Below are 17,316 nucleotides of genomic sequence, written 5' to 3' on the forward strand. Positions count from 1 at the left end.
CCGTGGATTGAAGAGCTGCTGGTTATCGGGTGACGCTGGAGAAGCATTGAAGGCAAAAGTCGTTGTATGGGGTCATATGTTCTGGCTTGCGGCTCTTTGACGCGTCCTTGCCGAATAGGGTAATTCGACGACGACGAGTGATATTAATCGACGATATCCATACACATCAATGATCACCAGACGGGTGCCGACGTGCTTGCGACTGGTCAAGAGACATTCGAGAGTCTCAAGGTCTCAAAGAAATGGCTGGACCAATGCCCGGTTTGCGAGCACCTCAGCTGGCGCCGTGCCGATGACGCCCCTGCAATCTACGGCTTCGCAGCTGGCTGTAATAACAAATGAGCTGGATAAGCTCACGCCTCGATTCGAAATATCTGCAGATGCCGTTGAGATTCTGCGAAGTCCAAGCGAATTCTATACTGCGCTAAAGGTACATTCCTGATGATATTCTAAACTACCGGAAGTAAATGACTTATCGGCCTTTCAGACCAGGATCCGAAATGCTAAACGGCGCATCTTTTTATCCACATTGTATATTGGCAAGAGCGAACATGAATTGGTATGCTTCCGAGAAAGCTGCTAGCCATGAATTGCGCTGACCGATTCAAGATCGATACCGTTCGAGAAGCGCTCAAGGCAAATCCTAATCTGCAGGTATCCTTTCTGACCGACTATCTTCGCGGGACGCGCGAAGCCCCCAATGCATCATGTGCAAGTCTGCTGGCTGCCCTGATCAAAGAATTTGGATCAGAACGAGTAGAAGTCCGAATGTACCATACGCCAAATTTGACCGGCCAACGGAAAGCGCTCGTTCCGAAGCGCATTAACGAAGGCTGGGGCTTACAGCACATGAAGCTTTACGGAGTTGATGACGAGATCATCATGTCGGGTGCCAATCTGTCGAATGACTATTTTACGAATCGTCAAGATCGGTATCATGTCCTCAAGTCTGGAGACGTCACAGAGTATTTCGCCACATTATATCGCACAGTGTGTGATATGAGTTACCAGGTCCTACCTTCCGAGGAAGAAGCAAGCGGATTCGAAATGCAATGGCCACAAGCAAATCTGCAGCCATCACCTCTTGACGATCCGAAGAAGTACATAGAAGCCGCTACCAAGGCCATTACGACCAAGGTGCAAAGCAAACCCCAGAAATCTCTTGCTGCTGATTCGTCCTCAGACACCTTCATCTATCCGCTATTGCAATTGACCCCCCTGCTCAAACCAGATACATCCACCGAGCTCCCAGCTGTCACGGGAATCTTGCGAACGCTGGGAACATCAGCGTTTGCAGGCTCAAAATGGATGTTCACTGCCGGCTACTTCAATATGACGCCCGAATTTCGTCAACTACTACTGAATACCAATCCATCCTCCGCTGTGGTCGTCGCTGCTTCACCATGGGCGAATGGTTTCTATGGCAGCAAGGGTGTGAGCGGCATGTTGCCGGCAGCATACACCCTCCTTTCGCGACGCTTCCTCGCCTCCGTCGCAAAGCTCGGTCTCGATCAGCGCATCACTCTGAAAGAATGGCGCTTCGGAACCGTCAACACTCCGGGAGGGTGGACCTACCACGCCAAGGGTCTGTGGATCACGCTCCCCGGTCAAAGCGATCCCTGCATCAGTCTAATTGGAAGCTCCAACTATACCAAACGCAGCTATGCTCTCGATCTGGAAGCCAACACACTCATTGTCACGCGGAATGCGGATCTCCAGCGTCGCCTGGGTGAGGAACAGGCTTGGTTGCAGGAACATGCCACGCCGATGACGCGTGATGATTACACGACCACGGAGAGAAGAGTGGGTCTGCATGTTCGGCTCGCCATGTGGCTTGTGACGGCGCTGGGAGGCGCTTTGTGAGCGTCTTTTCGGAAGGCGTTCCAACAACGAGATTTTCAAGATGCGAAACTTAATTTGTACTATAGAACCTGCACCCATGACAAGCACGCGATTCTGATGAAAGACTCCGCCTGTTGCCAGGATTGACGATCCCTTTCATGATGCGTAGCAACCGCTCTTTCATCATGAAAAATGCGCTGCACTCAACTCCTGAAAATTTGAACCCTAATCATTGTTACACAAACTTTTCAACCTCACCTGCTGATTTAGTATAGTGATGCCGCGCATGCTCGTGCTCGAATACGTCCTTGAAAGGAGAGATATCAATCTTCGTTCATCCATGATCCAGCGATTGACAAGCGAACAAAGAAAAGGGCAAATTATTGAAGTTCCGTGGAATGTAAATCCATCAAAGAGCATCCTTGCGCGGCCCGTTCAGAGCATTCAGGGGTGAATTCCAGCGTGCAGTCATACAAACACGGCCAACTCCAAAAACACGTACCAGAAGCAATATATAATGGCACTGCCTACTCCAAAAACTTCATGTCTTAGACACTACGTCTCCAAACTCTCAAGAAACACAAGACCTCTCTCAACCAATCCAACTCCATCATTACAACAGTCAAGTCACTATGAAGGTCTCCATCCCTCTCTTCTTCGTCCTCACCGACTTCGCTACCGTCCTCGCCGCTCCCTTCGGCGGAGAATTCGCCCGTGATGCAGCTGTCATTGACATCACCACTCGCGACGCTAAGGGAGGCAATGTCTTCGCTCGTCAACCCTTCGGCGGAGAATTCGCCCGCGAAACTCCTGTCACCATCGACGCTCGCGAGCCTACCGGAGAATTCGCCCGCGACGGTAAGGACGACAATGTGTTCGCCCGTCGATCCATCGGAGAGTTTGCTCGCAAATGAGTACACAGCTCATTCTCATGATACCTCCACATTGCAAATAGCAGCGCACGCTGATGCTGGCCAGAACGCCATCTCGCTGCAGCTTCGACTGATCACGCGAATGTGCTAGCCTGGGATTGCAAGGCCTCGGCATCGAGGCACTCTTGATATAGGCTATGTTACAGACATAGTTCCCTGGCATGGTCACGACGAGGAGGATAAGCCTAGATTGTCCTAATGATAGCTATCAGCGCAGGCAATTGATTGGATTCTTCAGTAAATGTCTGCAGTGGCGAATATGCGAAACATTTTTTTTTCGTGCGATCCTACTTGCTAGAGGTTTTGCAAGATTCTTCTAAAGTTGCGTCGTTCTGTTAGACTATCGTGCTTAGAAGTTGAAATCGGCCCCTGCATCCAGAAGCATTTGCACAATCTCTTCATACTCGCCGTTCTCGCCCAATTCGTTTCGCAGTTGTGACGCCAGGTGGAGCGCACTGTAGCCGTTGTGATCTCGAGCATGGACATCTGCACCAGCGTCGAGCAGCATTTTAACAGTCTCCGAAACGCCAGTACATGCGGCTGCATGCAATGCAAGGCTAAACTCATCTTTCTCTGGCTCGAATAATTCGTCATTCCAATTCCCGTGGTATTGCGTTTTCGGATCGTTGACGTCTGCGCCAGCGTCCAGGAGCAGTCTCACGAACGGTATGTCGCAAGTCAGCATAGAATTGACCAGCACTTTACGGTAAGCCTCTTCATGAGGAGCGTCCATGGTCGCTGTCAAAAGTGACTGCACCATATCGGCACGGCCCTTTTCTGATGCTCGAATTAGTGCACTACAGAGGATGTTTTGGTCTGGAGCGTGCCCGAACTGCTTTGAAAGCATTTGAACCACCTTGTCTTGGCCCTCTGCTAGTGCCTCAATTGATGCGATCCTGCAGAATTCTTCTGGTGCGACATTGGGGGTCATTTCTAGGAGTATTTGTACAATCTCAAGGTGTCCATATTCGGCGGCCTTGATTAGTGCTTCCTGGCAGCTTCCTTGACGTAAGACAATTGGGGCCTTCTCCAGAAGCAGCCTCACGACCGATGTGTGACCGTAGTTCACTGCCTGAATGAGCGCCTCGTGATGATTCCCTTCATGCGAAAGATCTGCCGACGCTTCGTTTAGGACTTGCTTGATATCAGCGTGACCTTGTCTTGCAGCGTTGAGTAGAGCTTCCTGGTCGATTTCTTCAGGTAGAGCAGCAGGGGGCATCGCCTCCAGAAGTCGTCCAACAATTGCAGTGTGACCGAATTTTGATGCCGCTATCAGCGCTTCTCGATAGGTTGCATCACTCATTGGAGCATTGACAATTGCGTCCAGAAGCATCCGTCGCACCTCCGGATTGCGACTCCTCGATGCCTTTCCTAGCGCTTTCCGACATATTTCTTCCCGTGGGACATTTGCCGTCGCGTCCAAAAGAAGCTGTACCACCTCCACATTCGCATAATGACCATTGCCTGACGCTCCGACTAGGGCATTTCTCCCGTCGTCGTCGTCGTCGATGAACGTAGGGTCTGCTCCAGCGTTCAGAAGTATCCGTACCACCTCTGTGTGACCCCATAGTGACGCCGCAACTAGCGCTTTCCCATAGATCTCTTCATGATGAACATCTGCCGTCGCATCCAACAGAAGCTGCATCGCGTCCTCATGACTAACGTACGCGTTTGACGCTTCTACCAGCGCGTTTCTTCCACGTCCATCAACGAACATAGCATCCGCTCCAGCTTTCAAAAGTGATTGCATCACAGATGTGTCTCCTTTCCCCGATGCTATTATCAATGCTCTCCCATAAACCTGTTCTTTCTCAGAAGCGTCCGCCGGCACTCCGCCGAGAATCTGCACCACCGTCTCATGACCTCCTCCCAACGCCTCCACGAGTGCACTTCTGCCACTTTCGTCAACTTGCGCTGCATCCGCACCTGCATCTAGAAGCATTTGCACAATCTTTCCATACCCGCCACTTGATGCTGCCTGCAATGCCGTCATATCATATCTAACAGCAGTATTGGCATCTGCTCCTGCCTTCAAAAGCATGTGCACAATCCTCTCATAGCCATATTCAGATGCTACTCTCAGCGCCGCATCGACATCCGCACCCGTTTCAGTCTCCGATGAAAACATCTTCACCTCCATCACAACACCATCTGTGGAGACTGTGTGCAATGCGCTATGGTCCGACCTTCTTGCTTCCACCTTTGCGTCTAAGAGCGAACGGACCGCCGCTTCGTGGCCTTGACGAGCGGCCGCCTGTAGCGCACTACCATAAGCACCGCCTTGAAGGTTGACATCTGCTCCTGCGTCTAAGAGTAATTGAATAATAGCTTCGTGGCCGTTGACGGCGGCCGCCTGTAGCGCACTACCATAAGCACCGCCTTGAAGGTTGACATCTGCTCCTGCGTCTAAGAGCAAATGAATAATAGCCCCGTCACAGTTGACGGCGGCCGCCTGTAGCGTACTACCATAAGCACCGCCTTGAGGGTTGACATCTGCTCCTGCGTCTATGAGCAAATGATCAGTCGTCCGATCATATTCGCCGCCTTGAAGGTTGATATCAGCTCCTGCGTCTAAGAGCAAACGAACAATCGCTTTGTGGCCGCGGTTCGCTGCCGCCTGTAGCGCACTACCATATTGGCCACCTGGAAGGTTGACATCAGCACCTGCGTCTAAGAGTAATCGGATAATAGTCTCGTGGCCGTTGATAGCGGCCGCCTGTAGTGCACTATTGCAGTCTCCGGCTATTTGAAGGTTGACATCTGCTCCTGCGCTTAAGAGCAAACAAACTACCGCTTCGTGGCCGTTGATGGCGGCCGCCTGTAGCGCAGTCCTACAAAATCTACAGCCTTGAAGGTTCACATTTGCTCCTGCATCTACAAGCAAACGAACAATGGCTTCACCACCGGCATGTGCAGCCACATGTAGTGCGGCCCCTAGCCAGTCATGCTGAGCTTCAATGTCTTCTCCAGCTGCGATTAATCCTTGGACAACTTGGTAAAGATTACTATAACATGCAAAAGGAAGAGCAGGGCCCTCAGACGTGCCAGTATAGCGTTGATTGAAAGGGTATTGCCAGGAAGTATCTGGCCTTGAAACACGCAGACTATCGTGCCTGAACGTATCGTTTGTTAGGAAGCGCACTTCTCGAATAGTGTTCTCGTACGTTTGCTCACTCGCGTGATTCCACCATCTTTTCGCAGCATAATGCAAAAGTGGAAAGCGCTCGAGATCTTGTTCTGAAGACAGCTTTTGCGGAGAGTCACTGTAGTAAATGAGATACGCAAGGCAGCTGTGCGTCAGAAATCGATGCCCTCGGCCCGGGTCCAGGTGGTAGTCTCTTGCCTTGCTCGCCGTGATGCGATTTGACTGCAGATATTCCTTCACGGAGAAATGGGCTAGACGGACTTTTGTGCCCTCATGGATCTGCCGGCTAGAAGGAGACGAGGCAGAGTCGTTGCCAACACTGTAGTCATCGTCTTGTGCTTCCTCATCGGCGGGCTCGCAGTCGGGTGCTTCATAGTCTTGCTTATCATCTGTGATGGCGACGACTAGCCCGGCAAGTACTTCCAGGGTGTCTGCCCAGTCACCCTTGTTGTCTATGTCGACGGTTCCGTCTGAGTTTGGATCATTTGTCGGATCAATGATGCTAGCTTCAGCCAATTGTTCAAGCGTCAGGGGTTCGTATGAGAAGGCAAGCCATCGGAGTAGAGTCAAAGCATATGGTTGGTCTTCGAAATCAATTCGTGACAACATTCGCTCGTAAGTTCCGTCAAGTGTTGCTGGCAAGGCGAGGAGAACGTTCCTTACTGTGGTAGGTCTGGTTGACTTGGATTTGGTCAGTTCCTGGAGCTGGCAGAACACGTATCGAAACATTCCATCGGCCCTCTCCGACAATGTCTCCCTGACAAGGTTTTTTGTTGCAGCATCCAGGCGGGAGAGCTTCGGAACGCGACTTATCTGTTTGTCAATGTATCGCTGTATGTCAGGAGTCACCAACTCACTTGCAACGGAAATCGAGGTAAGGTCAAGTAGCTCTATCGATCGGCGAATATCGGATTCGTCTCGACTGGTCACAAGTATTCGCAAGTTTTGTGCATGTTCAAAGAGTTGTTCGATGCCTTGCAAAACAACTCTTCTCGTGTCCTCCTCCTCAGGACATTCATCTAATGCGTCCAGATGACAGAAGACTAGATCATAGGATGTGAGACTTGCGCGGAGGATCTCCTCTAAATCCTCGCGGCCAGGCTTTTTGCTGGCATTTGCGTCGTAAGCTCGTTTGAGCATTGTGAATCCTGGACCATCCGAACCCAATTGAGCGATGAGTGACAGTAACAAATCCTCATACTTCTGTTTGCGTGCGTCGGAGAATGAGAAGTAGAAGATTGCGTGGCCATACTTGGGCCTACTGCTGCAGTACGCTTTCATGTCTTTGATTGCCGTCGAGCACAGAATGGTCTTTCCACAACCTGCTTTCCCATACAGCCAGAGGCATTGAACTTGACCACTCTTCCATGCCTTGTATTTGCTTGATTCGAGCAGCCAGGTTCCTGTTTGCTGTTCATGCAGTTCTCGCGCGGATTCGTGATTCGTCCATGGATCAGGCGCTGCTAGCCATGCGATTATTTTCTGCCAAGCCCGCGCGTGCTCTTCTTTAATGTCTATCTGTCTACGCTGAGCTTCGGCTTCGGCTCTTTCGATTTCATCACGCTGCCGCAATGCTCCAATAACACGATTTCGAGCACTCAGCTCCCTTCGCCGTAAATGACGGGTAGAGTAACTCCGACTATCCCGAACAGAGCATATGACATGTCCTCCTTTACCGTAGTGTTTCGGTTCTCGATCCACTTCATCTTGTCCTCGTTCCGGACATCCGTATTTGTTCCCCAGTCCCTCAATACCGACTCCGGGATTTTCGTGATCTTCGCGATCTCTGCTGTGAGGTCTTGTCCGGTCGGGGTTTTGTTGTACTCGTGGTAGGAAGATCCTTTGTTACCGATGATCTGCCAATCCCTTGTAACAAAAAGGACCAGACGTGGCGCCAGAAGCTCCTGTAATGTCCAACCTCTCTGAAACCATTCATCTTGCTTGAAGGCGTTCAAATCGTCTACCGCTGCCACACCTGGAAGGTAGGCGATGCAAATATCTGCATCGCGATACCACCTGAACATAGAATTAATACAATATGACAGCTCAGCAGCGCTTTCCTTGTTGATGCAGCATGTATCGATCCACAACCAGTCGACGTTTTGGACCCTGTCTCTCACGTATTCGGCGAAAGCTTCAACCTTCTTGTACCCAAGTGAGTCCTTCTTCCGCCCTTGCTCGACGTCCTTGAATTTGGCTTCATCTGCCCCCCATCTATGCGATGCTATGGCATACTTTGGATGTTTGTCATCGTCATGAAACTCCGTAAACTTAAGAGAGTGAACATTGATCAGCCGCATTTTGTGTTGGACTTGCTGCGCATTCGACGCAGGTGCGCGTCTGACGCGATAGACTCGTGTAACGAATGAAATCTGTGATGTCGTCAGCAAGATAGTAGAAGAAGAAATAAGTTACCACGCGTCGAAAGGTAGCACATCCTCGTACGCATGTCGGCAGCAAGGACGCTACTGCGTGATGCTGCGCCCGAGTGTTCCCCACACCATGCACTGCGTTTGCGGCAGTCACAATCACAACAGGCGGCCTGCAATGTATCGCAAGTACCGCTGCACACGAACGCGACGCTGAAGGAAGTGGAGATATTGAGGTTCATTGATATTTGTGATATTTATTTCTGGGTTCTTGCCATCTGGGATACCATTGAACTGGTCTTCATAAAATCGGTATAGACAAGCATGTTTGACGTGTGCTTGCTGGTGCAACCTCTGCAGCATCATATCCTGCAGGCTGCAGCCCGACCGGTGTCGACTTTATTCCACAGGTCTACCCAGGTGATTTTGCAAAAGCAACTTTCGCGGTGACAAGAGTCACATAATCACGTGATGTATCTTGCACGTGACTGGCTTGCGGAAAGCATGGATATACATGAATTGTCACATCATCGGAGAGTTTGTCAAGCGCTCGTATTCTTGCTGCCACGAAGCAAGATTCGCTCTGGACACCGCAATGCCAGCCTCTAGGTCCATCTGTTCTGGACTCTTCGTCGCGCCATCTGAAACAACATATTGACCAAGTAAGAAGCTCGCATGTGTGATCCACTCGTTCAAACTGTCGATGATTTGACAGACTTGCTGAACATCTTTGAGAAAGTTCACGTCTATCGGCCTCGTCTCTTCTCGTGATTTCTGCTCCAAGGTTTTGATCTCATTGATGAGTGCATGGCGCTGGGCATAGACGGCATTGATAGCTTCGCTACGCTCTTTCCGGGATGAATATTTGACGTTGTGAATAGCACTGATCTTTTTGCGGTAGTCTCGAGCTTGAAGTTTGAGTTGCTCGATGGTTGTGATTAGATCGACTTGCCTTTGCGGCGATATAGGTTTCGGTGCCATGATGTCGTAGGACTGAATCTGTTGCGTCGAACTTCCATGGGTCGACGACATCCTTCAAGTTTTTCTTGCGCTGGTGAAGTGTTTCTCGTCCACGCTCAAGTTCCGATGACGCCCTCCTGCCAATGACGAGAAAATCCTTTGCACGTGAAGCTCAAATGTCGACGATGACCTCTTGATGGTATCAAGAGAAGACCCTGAACTTGAATCCCGAATGTCGACAACGACCTTTCGCTGATAGTGAGAGAAACTCTGCACTCCGCCCACAAAGCCTTTATTCTGACCGAGTGGAGGTTTCCGTATTAAAAAGATCGAGCGCCGTCATCGTTACACCATGTGTCTCTTTGCTCCCCAGCAAAGTAGTATCGCGATGCGCGGGCGTCAAAAAAGCCATCGCGAAGCGAAGCCAGGCATGAACTCGCGTTACACACGATCCTCGTGTGACCAGGTTCCGCTCATCATACACTTCGGGACCAATCGCATTCTCTTTCCTTATCATAATTCATCGTCACAATCATCAGTCGTCCCGTCTCGTCGGCAACCCGTGTTCCGTGCCAGAACCCAGCGAGAGCCACGATGACGCACGAGAATGCTTCCCCAATGGTCGTTTTGCCAGCGCAGGACGAGGCCGAATGAAGTTTCGGTAAGTCTTCCAGGCAACTAAGAGCAGACTGAAGCCCAGCACGAAGCCGAAAAGCGTGACGAGTTTCCAGTGATGCAGCATCTAATTCAGCAAGAAAAAAGAATTGTCAGCAAAAAAAACGTCAAACGGAAGGAATGCGAGAGAAAGGGAAAGTCCAAAACATACCCAGAACATAAACCGCACGTCATAGCTATGCCAACTATCCCCCTTATGATGCGAGAAAAAGCTCCACGAATTCTTACTATACTCGGGGCCCCAAAGAATCCTGATTCTTCCGCCCTCAGCCCCATCGCCCACATTGAAGCCATCATCGCAATACAATCTCCAAATGATACTGAGAAACAGCGGTCCGGTTGAGGACATGATCGTGATATAAGGCAAAATCCAACTCCGATGATAGCGCGGTAATTCCGCGATCACGCGCTGGAAATATGGATGGTGCGGGACCGCGCCGAGGACATCGTTGCTGATACCTGTTGGCTGGGTTTTGCGGGCGAAGGCTGGGTATTTGAGCAGAGGGTCCAGAGGGCGCGCACAGCCGTCGTCAAGGTCGATGTAGATTCCACCGTAGTATTCGAGCACGAAGTAGCGGATGGCGTCGGCGCGCTGGATACCGTAGGGATAGCTCTTGAAGGTGGAGAGGTGTTGCGGGTATTTGTCCTCGATGAATTGCAGGGCGGATTTATCGGTCCAGAGTTTGTATTCCCATTCCGGCTCTTGATGGAGGCGGAGGCAGCTTGCTTGGGCTGTTTTCCATACCTCCGGGATTTTCACGTCTTTGTAGGTTTGGTGGATGATCTTCGGGATCAGCTGTGCGCTGGACGAGCTTTGCTTCTCGGAGCCGACGGGCGGGAGTTCATCGGGAGAAATGGCGTCGGTGTGGCCGTCAACTACGAGCAATTCGAGAAGTGTTGAGACTTGGTAGACGAGGAAGAGCAAGACGGCGACGGTGCAAATGAGGAAGATGAGGAGCGGGCGACGCATGGCGTGTACTTCAGGGTTGGATACTGCTATGAGTTTTCGTATCGCTGTCGCACATGGAGTCGTTCAAGTACACATTGTGTATATCAACATAGTGAGCTCGAGCTGAAAGATGTGCCTTCCGGGAACGCAAGGACACCTGATGCGAACAATGCGCAGACAAGCAGAAGGAGGACATGCCGATTTGACCCATGACGGCTCCGTGTCGCACAGATCTTGCCAAGTCGGACAAACCGTATGCTCCAGCTCTATTAAGCGGACCCACGTCGCAGGCAGGAAAAAAGAGAGCTTCTCCAAATTGACCTGCATGACGTTCGCCGACGAACTATTCTCGGACGAGTAAAAGATGGTCCCTAGTCTACGAGCTACTCCGGCGGTTCCTGCAGATCGCGTCTATCAATTGGCATCGTGCCGAGGGACATGTCTACGTGTACTGTCTCCTCAAAACCCGTCCTCTTCGCAGAACTCCACCTCGTCTTTGATATCCAATATGCCTATATACTGTAACTCCAGTCGTCTACGAGACATCAACAGTCCCGGAAGAGTCATTCGGGCCGAATGCTTCACCGCAGGAAGTTTGGAACGGTACGATCGCACGCTATGATGACAGCCGGTGACATTCACGACAGGGCACCTCCATCCCCGCCAACATCGACGCGAGGAGTCCGTGCGGAGACACGAATTCTGGAGCATCATGTTGCATATACCGTAATAAGCGAAGCCACGAGCATTGAATTCGGTATAGCTCTCGCAAGAGATTGGGATTATGGCGATGTCGGAAATGGTGACATCACTCTGTCTATTCATTCGGTTCCATGTATACTCTTTCGCATCACACAACGGCGGACAGCGTCCATTCGGTCTCCAGCGGAAGTGCCATTGTTTAATAACTAATCTGCAAGCTTCAACTTGTGATGCGTAATCATCCTTCGATCAGACGATCACTAGGCACCCACGGATCCCCTCTGATAGAGCTCTGTAAATTGAGACCCGATCAAAACGGCCACCAAGGTCGGTAACGGGTATAAGTGTTGTCCGGAGTATCCCTGAGCATCTCATCTCTGCACCACGCCGGTGCGCTGACCGGGTTACATCTAGCAACCTTGCCGCCCTCAAGCTGAACTGCATAGTCCCAATCCCATCGTGCCGACATGCCATACTGCGGAAAGTCAGTGCTGACGATCTGGGCTGCGCTAAGGAAGGCATTGTCGCGGGTGGTGGTGTTGCGAGAAAGAACAGTGGCGATCGGATCATCGGCTCGAGTGCGAATGAAGTAGCCCTTCCGGACCAGACGTTGAATCTCGGTTACGTTAGGATTGTTGTATTTGATGAAAGCGGCGTCGGCAGATCCTTCGTTGGAGTTTGTCCAGACAGTGCGATTTTGAAGAGATTCGTGACCGTTGGCGGTGTACAGGTTGCGGATTGAAGTGCTGGGCTCGTTGTCGAAGTAGAACATGAACTTCCCACGCGACGCGCCAAGGGTCGGCCAGCCGTGCTGCAAAATGGACTGCTCAAGAGTAAGCCCGTCGCGACGAACATCGTCAGGAACGATCAGCTTCTCTGCGGAAAGGACAGATCGGATCTCTTTGTCGATATTCAGGATGCGATCCAGTGTCCAGTCCTTAGCCTCGTCGGCACAAACGCCTCCAACAGCGCATGCAAAAGCATCGGTCTTAAGCTCCAAATCAAAGGTGAGAGGTAAGTGATTGGGATGATCGTCAGACCACGCTTTGAGCTGTTGTAAGCACTCTACGAAGGTGTAGCAGATAGAATTTGTATCTAAATCTGTCACGTGGAAAACCTGCATATAGCATCAGTAAAGATATCCACAAATGTAAATCGATGGTCTTGCATGCGAATGGACCACCGAAGACCAAGGGCAGGTAGTCGTTGCCATGATGCGATTGGGTAGGCGTAATCTGCAGACACCTTCCGTGGATTAAATATTTCTTCATCACTCACCTTCAGACCTGGCTTGAGCATGTTGTCATCACGCCACGGGATGGTCTCGTTGGTGAGGTTCGACAACTTCCAGATCAAAGGCTGTGCATACAACCCCCCAACTGTATCTGAATGGAGATCAATCTCGCCAGAGCGAACGGCCTGATGATCGAACTGATCGGCCCATTTTGCATGCGAGTAATAAAGATTTTGAAAACCGGGCACGAATTTCTCAAACACGGTGCGTTCTGCGTAGCTGATCTCTCTGTGGTAGCTGTTGTGCGTGCCGACGACTTGGATCTGGTTCATGCGCAATTCGCTGGCATTGCCGGCTGTGGCCGCGGTTGTGGTGTGTGCGAGACCCACTTCACAGCATGATCAGTGTTGGGTCAGAAAGAGGGATGTGATCGATCATGGTCATCCATACATGCAACGGCTAAGCCGCAAAACTTTATCCATGTTAGCATAGCTTGTGGATATGGCTTCAGCATAATGACAAAGATGTGCAACTTACAGTCCTAGAACGCATGATTTCAATGAGCCTCTCTGCACAAACTTGCTTCAAGGCGATTGAGTCCGGACAGGCATGAAGGAAGTGTCAACAGAACATGACATTCACATTCATTATTTATCCATCGCGAAAAGGCGATGGCGAGGGCGGAGGTCTGGTACTGCATAGACAATCCTTTGAGCCACACCCAAGACGGCTTGATGTCCGTTGTTTCGGCGTCATGGTTCGACTCCGCACTTCTCGACTCATGATTTGATTGGCCGAAATCTTGCCCGAAAATCCGGGGTCAATTTCTCCGCAGAACGCCAGCACCAAGCGAATCGTTGCTCCTCGGCGCGCGATAATTTTGATAATGTTTAACAGCAATGATGCACACAGGGCCGTGAGTGTTCCGGACCTGTGATGTCTTTGTCATGAATCTCTGTTGTTGCGAAATGTTTTCAACGCATTCGCGTGTAGATCGACTCCACGCCCAACGTGTCGCCTCGATGAATTTGAAGCGGGGGACCGCGTGTGCCCCGCTTGCGCCTGGCAGAGGCGAGGATCTCAACAGGCGCTGTCGCGAATGGTTGCTTGGACAGCCTTTTCTAACCGCCATTTACTGCAACCAGGTCGGTTGTGTCGGAATTGTATCGTTGCAGGGCACTTGGATCAATCACGCCAGTTGATGAGCACTTCATCGGTCCTAAAGCGCTGCGTGCAAGTGCTCTGCTCCAACTCCGTCGCAAAGGCCATTTTGTGAGCAAGAAGTCCTGCATGAGCAATCATAATGCCGTTATCGATGCAGAACCTCTCATCAGTAGCAAAGACACTACCCCCACGCTCGCTGGCCATCAATCCCATCATCTCCTGTAGGCGCAAGTTGCAGCCGACACCACCAACAATAAGGACCTGCGAGCTTCCCACATGTGCCATGGCCCTTTCAGTGATCTCAACCAGCATCGCGTAGACTGTTTCCTGCAGTGTGAAGCAGAGGTCCTCTTTGGTAATCTCTGCACCAGTCTCACGATCGGTCAGTCCAGGTCCCAATTGAGCGGCCATCTCCGCCACTCGTGTGAGGATTCCAGAGAAGGACACATCCATTCCTTTGACAGCGTAAGGGAGCTCGAGAAGAAACTTGCCTTTCTTCGCAAGCTGTTCGATATTATAGCCTGGCGCAGGGTCATTCGAGATGTTGAGAACTCTTGCGAATCGATCTAGACAATTTCCAACCGCAATGTCTAGTGCTTCACCAAAAATGCGGTATCTTTGCGCTGCATACGCGATGACCTGAGTATTACCTCCGCTGACGTACAACACCACCGGATTGTCCGCTCCAGTGATCGCTCTGCCCATCTCAATGTGTCCCACGCAATGATTGACACCAATAAGTGGCTTATCCCACAGTAGGCTCAACATCCTAGCAGCGACGGCGACGGAGGTAAGAGGCCCACCCATACCTGGACCCTTCGTGTAGCAGACACAATCGATATCCTCGATCTTCACGTTCGCCTGCTTCATGGCCTGTTTGACCAGTCGAACGACCCATTTCCGGTGGTGTGCAGCAGTGTCCTTTGGCAGAAATCCGGTTCCAGGCGGAGAATTGTATGTATGTCGAAGATTTGCGAGAATCTGTACTGGTTGTGAATCCAGCTTTACACGCCGGGATGAAGCATCATCGTGTGAATGTGCGCTGTCGTGCGGCGAAGGTGGGTCTCTGGAAGGGTGCAGAATGATACCCACGCCCAGTTTGTTGGCAGAGCCTTCGAGACCGATCGCGATAGGCATTTTGTCGCGAGTGTCGAGATACTTGAATCACTCCGGGAGCTGAATAGCGCAATCTCGACATGAGTCTCCAGGAAATGTCAATTATTCGTTGACACGTGATAAGGTTGGGTTGTGTAATTGTGCTCAAAGAGGCAAAGATCGGCACGCTGACGCAGGTGCAAAGCCACAACTTACGTGCCCACCTGCGGCACCAATTGTTGGCGGGACTGCTTCACGATTGATGATCTCCACATCCGACGACTGGACAACACACATCTCTACACACACCTCCGCTCTCGAGACAGCAATATGTCGTGGTCCGGCTTCAAGAAGAATGTGGGCAACAAAATCAACACTGGTGGCACATGACGACATCGCGCTAACGAGACCATCGGGCAGGTCAGTCGGACAACGACGCAAGTCTTGGTGAAGGCAGGAAAGGTCGAGAAGACCAGCGATCGCGAATATGAAGTGGAAGAGCGGCGTTACCGAACGCTCGAATCGGCGTCTTTGCGACTACAGAAGGAAGCGAAGGGCTACCTTGACAGCTTGCGCGCCATGACTGCGAGTCAAATGCGGATAGCTGAGACAATCGATGCTTTCTATGGAGACAGTGGAGCGCGCGATGGTGTGAGCAGGAGTTATAAGCAGGCTGTGGAAGATTTGGATGCCGAGACCGTGAAGGCGCTGGATGGGCCATACAGGTGTGTCGATTTTGGTTTATTATCCGACAAGTTCCGTGACGCGGAGGATTTTGAGGGAGGAGATGCAGCAGTAGCCACGCGTTGAAGCGTAGAGGGATTGAAATTCGCGAAGGACAAGAAGAGGAGCTGCACGAGGGACAACATGGCGCATCATATGAGACGACCGGCGAGACTGACAAGTGATTTCTCCAGGACGACCGTGCTCGAGCCGATCAACCGCTTCTGTGCCTATTTTCCGGATATTAACGAATGTGAGTATGATCGGAAGTCTTCAACCATGGTATCCCGACACTAAACGACATGCAGGTATCAAAAAGCGAAACCACAAGATGCTTGACTATGATTCAATGCGAAGCAAAGTCAAGCGGCTGGTAGAAAAGCCAGACAAGGACCCCTCGAAGCTGCCGCGTGCAGAGAAGGAGGCTGACATGGTAGGTTCAATTTCGGAACATAATATCATATTCGTGATACTTTCGAGACGGCGGCGAATTAAATCTTAAATCCGATAATCTGTCCTGCTCGCAGACGGAATTCAATGGCGTGCGACGATGATCTCCGCAAAGAGGCAGGCTGACATTTCTCACAGGCGAAAGCGGCATACGAACAGCTCAACCAGCAGCTGACAGATGAGCTGCCCCAACTGATCGATCTACGGTATGACGAGTATGCCACTCCTTCACAGCACCACGTCACTGACAGTGTTCCAGTGTGCCATATCTTGACCCTTCATTCGAGGCTTTGGTCAAAATCCAACTGCGCTTCTGTGCAGAAGCATACAGCCGCATGGCACAAGTACAGCAGTACGTCCTGATGCTCTTCTTTACTTGCTGCAGAATGCCTTACTAAGCTGAAAATTAGATACCTCGATGCTTCGACAAGAGATCAATATGCAAGTGGTGACCTAGATGCCAGAGTGGAGGATGTACTAGGACAGATTCGGGAATTGAGTATTGCCGGGACGGTCTAGATGGTAACATGGTCATTCGAATGATTTGGTGTCTAAGGATCGATTCACCCTGACATGGCGTTTAGCTAAATGGACGTGGCAGAACTCATGAAAAACGTGTGCGTTGTCGAACAATATCCGTGAAAACCCAATCGGGGATTAATATATGCAGATATACAGTTCACAAGAACAATCTCCGTGTCGTGTGCCGCGCGGCGTAGTCGAATCAGGCGGTGTCTCGGCTTTGGCCTCTTTATCATCACGGCCCGCACGGGTCATTCAACCCGTGGACCGATTAAGGGGTCGGCACAAACCAGCATGGCGCCGGGTTGGAAAGACCTACGACGGCCGTGATTGTTCGACCATGTCGCTGTTCGAACGCTCAAGTCATCAAGGGAGGGAACTAAACCTGCGTGAAAATTAATTGACATAGAGACCTTGCTGCTGTCAGATGGGGTTGACCCCCCAGGTGAAATGAACCGTGTGAGACAAAGCACAACGAAATGGTTCTCGTTTGGCCGCAAGGAACTTTTCTCGTGATCACATAAATAATACGAAGGAAGGAAAATCTCATTTCC

At 50.9% G+C, this 17,316-nt stretch overlaps 10 protein-coding genes across 10 annotated transcripts; 3 read left to right on the forward strand and 7 right to left on the reverse strand.

The window, feature by feature from the left end:
- Positions 1-292: 292 nt before the first annotated feature.
- On the forward strand, positions 293-1,863 carry K489DRAFT_370742 (phospholipase D/nuclease; the record flags this gene model as incomplete). The annotated part of the gene is made up of 3 exons (XM_033603169.1): positions 293-430; positions 488-559; positions 610-1,863. 3 exons carry the CDS (start codon positions 293-295, stop codon positions 1,861-1,863), a joined length of 1,464 nt encoding a protein of 487 aa, XP_033460206.1.
- Positions 1,864-2,474: 611 nt separating this feature from the next.
- Positions 2,475-2,903, forward strand: K489DRAFT_410228 (uncharacterized protein; the record flags this gene model as incomplete). The annotated part of the gene is made up of 2 exons (XM_033607681.1): positions 2,475-2,700; positions 2,821-2,903. The coding sequence occupies 2 exons, from the start codon at positions 2,475-2,477 to the stop codon at positions 2,901-2,903; spliced, it is 309 nt and encodes a 102-aa protein (XP_033460207.1).
- Positions 2,904-5,019: 2,116 nt separating this feature from the next.
- On the reverse strand, positions 5,020-5,418 carry K489DRAFT_294759 (ankyrin; the record flags this gene model as incomplete). Its single annotated transcript, XM_033600279.1, has 1 exon — positions 5,020-5,418. A coding segment is annotated over one exon (399 nt), but the record flags the coding sequence as incomplete, so codon positions are not given.
- Positions 5,419-6,030: 612 nt separating this feature from the next.
- K489DRAFT_318866 (uncharacterized protein) lies at positions 6,031-7,059 on the reverse strand (the record flags this gene model as incomplete). Its single annotated transcript, XM_033601355.1, has 2 exons — positions 6,031-6,179; positions 6,240-7,059. Coding segments are annotated over 2 exons (969 nt in total), but the record flags the coding sequence as incomplete, so codon positions are not given.
- A 458-nt stretch (positions 7,060-7,517) lies between these two features.
- On the reverse strand, positions 7,518-8,219 carry K489DRAFT_319533 (uncharacterized protein; the record flags this gene model as incomplete). The annotated part of the gene is made up of 1 exon (XM_033601396.1): positions 7,518-8,219. One exon carries the CDS (start codon positions 8,217-8,219, stop codon positions 7,518-7,520), a length of 702 nt encoding a protein of 233 aa, XP_033460210.1.
- A 591-nt stretch (positions 8,220-8,810) lies between these two features.
- On the reverse strand, positions 8,811-9,269 carry K489DRAFT_410230 (uncharacterized protein; the record flags this gene model as incomplete). The annotated part of the gene is made up of 1 exon (XM_033607682.1): positions 8,811-9,269. The coding sequence occupies one exon, from the start codon at positions 9,267-9,269 to the stop codon at positions 8,811-8,813; it is 459 nt and encodes a 152-aa protein (XP_033460211.1).
- Positions 9,270-9,783: 514 nt separating this feature from the next.
- Positions 9,784-10,893, reverse strand: K489DRAFT_318781 (glycosyltransferase family 32 protein; the record flags this gene model as incomplete). The annotated part of the gene is made up of 2 exons (XM_033601347.1): positions 9,784-9,990; positions 10,075-10,893. 2 exons carry the CDS (start codon positions 10,891-10,893, stop codon positions 9,784-9,786), a joined length of 1,026 nt encoding a protein of 341 aa, XP_033460212.1.
- An 897-nt stretch (positions 10,894-11,790) lies between these two features.
- Positions 11,791-13,676, reverse strand: K489DRAFT_226461 (uncharacterized protein). The gene is made up of 4 exons (XM_033599773.1): positions 13,346-13,676; positions 13,259-13,280; positions 12,853-13,196; positions 11,791-12,691 (listed from the first exon to the last, which is right to left on the reverse strand). The coding sequence occupies exons 1-4, from the start codon at positions 13,358-13,360 to the stop codon at positions 11,885-11,887; spliced, it is 1,188 nt and encodes a 395-aa protein (XP_033460213.1). The 5' UTR covers positions 13,361-13,676; the 3' UTR covers positions 11,791-11,884.
- Positions 13,677-13,993: 317 nt separating this feature from the next.
- On the reverse strand, positions 13,994-15,109 carry K489DRAFT_319655 (glyco protein endopeptidase kae1; the record flags this gene model as incomplete). Its single annotated transcript, XM_033601403.1, has 1 exon — positions 13,994-15,109. The coding sequence occupies one exon, from the start codon at positions 15,107-15,109 to the stop codon at positions 13,994-13,996; it is 1,116 nt and encodes a 371-aa protein (XP_033460214.1).
- A 288-nt stretch (positions 15,110-15,397) lies between these two features.
- Positions 15,398-16,759, forward strand: K489DRAFT_410234 (BAR-domain-containing protein; the record flags this gene model as incomplete). Its single annotated transcript, XM_033607683.1, has 7 exons — positions 15,398-15,424; positions 15,488-15,792; positions 15,985-16,043; positions 16,099-16,223; positions 16,379-16,446; positions 16,500-16,592; positions 16,651-16,759. 7 exons carry the CDS (start codon positions 15,398-15,400, stop codon positions 16,757-16,759), a joined length of 786 nt encoding a protein of 261 aa, XP_033460215.1.
- Positions 16,760-17,316: the final 557 nt, after the last annotated feature.

The sequence above is a fragment of the Dissoconium aciculare genome (assembly GCF_010015565.1).
Source record: "Dissoconium aciculare CBS 342.82 unplaced genomic scaffold K489scaffold_6, whole genome shotgun sequence".
Lineage (NCBI taxonomy): Eukaryota > Fungi > Ascomycota > Dothideomycetes > Mycosphaerellales > Dissoconiaceae > Dissoconium > Dissoconium aciculare.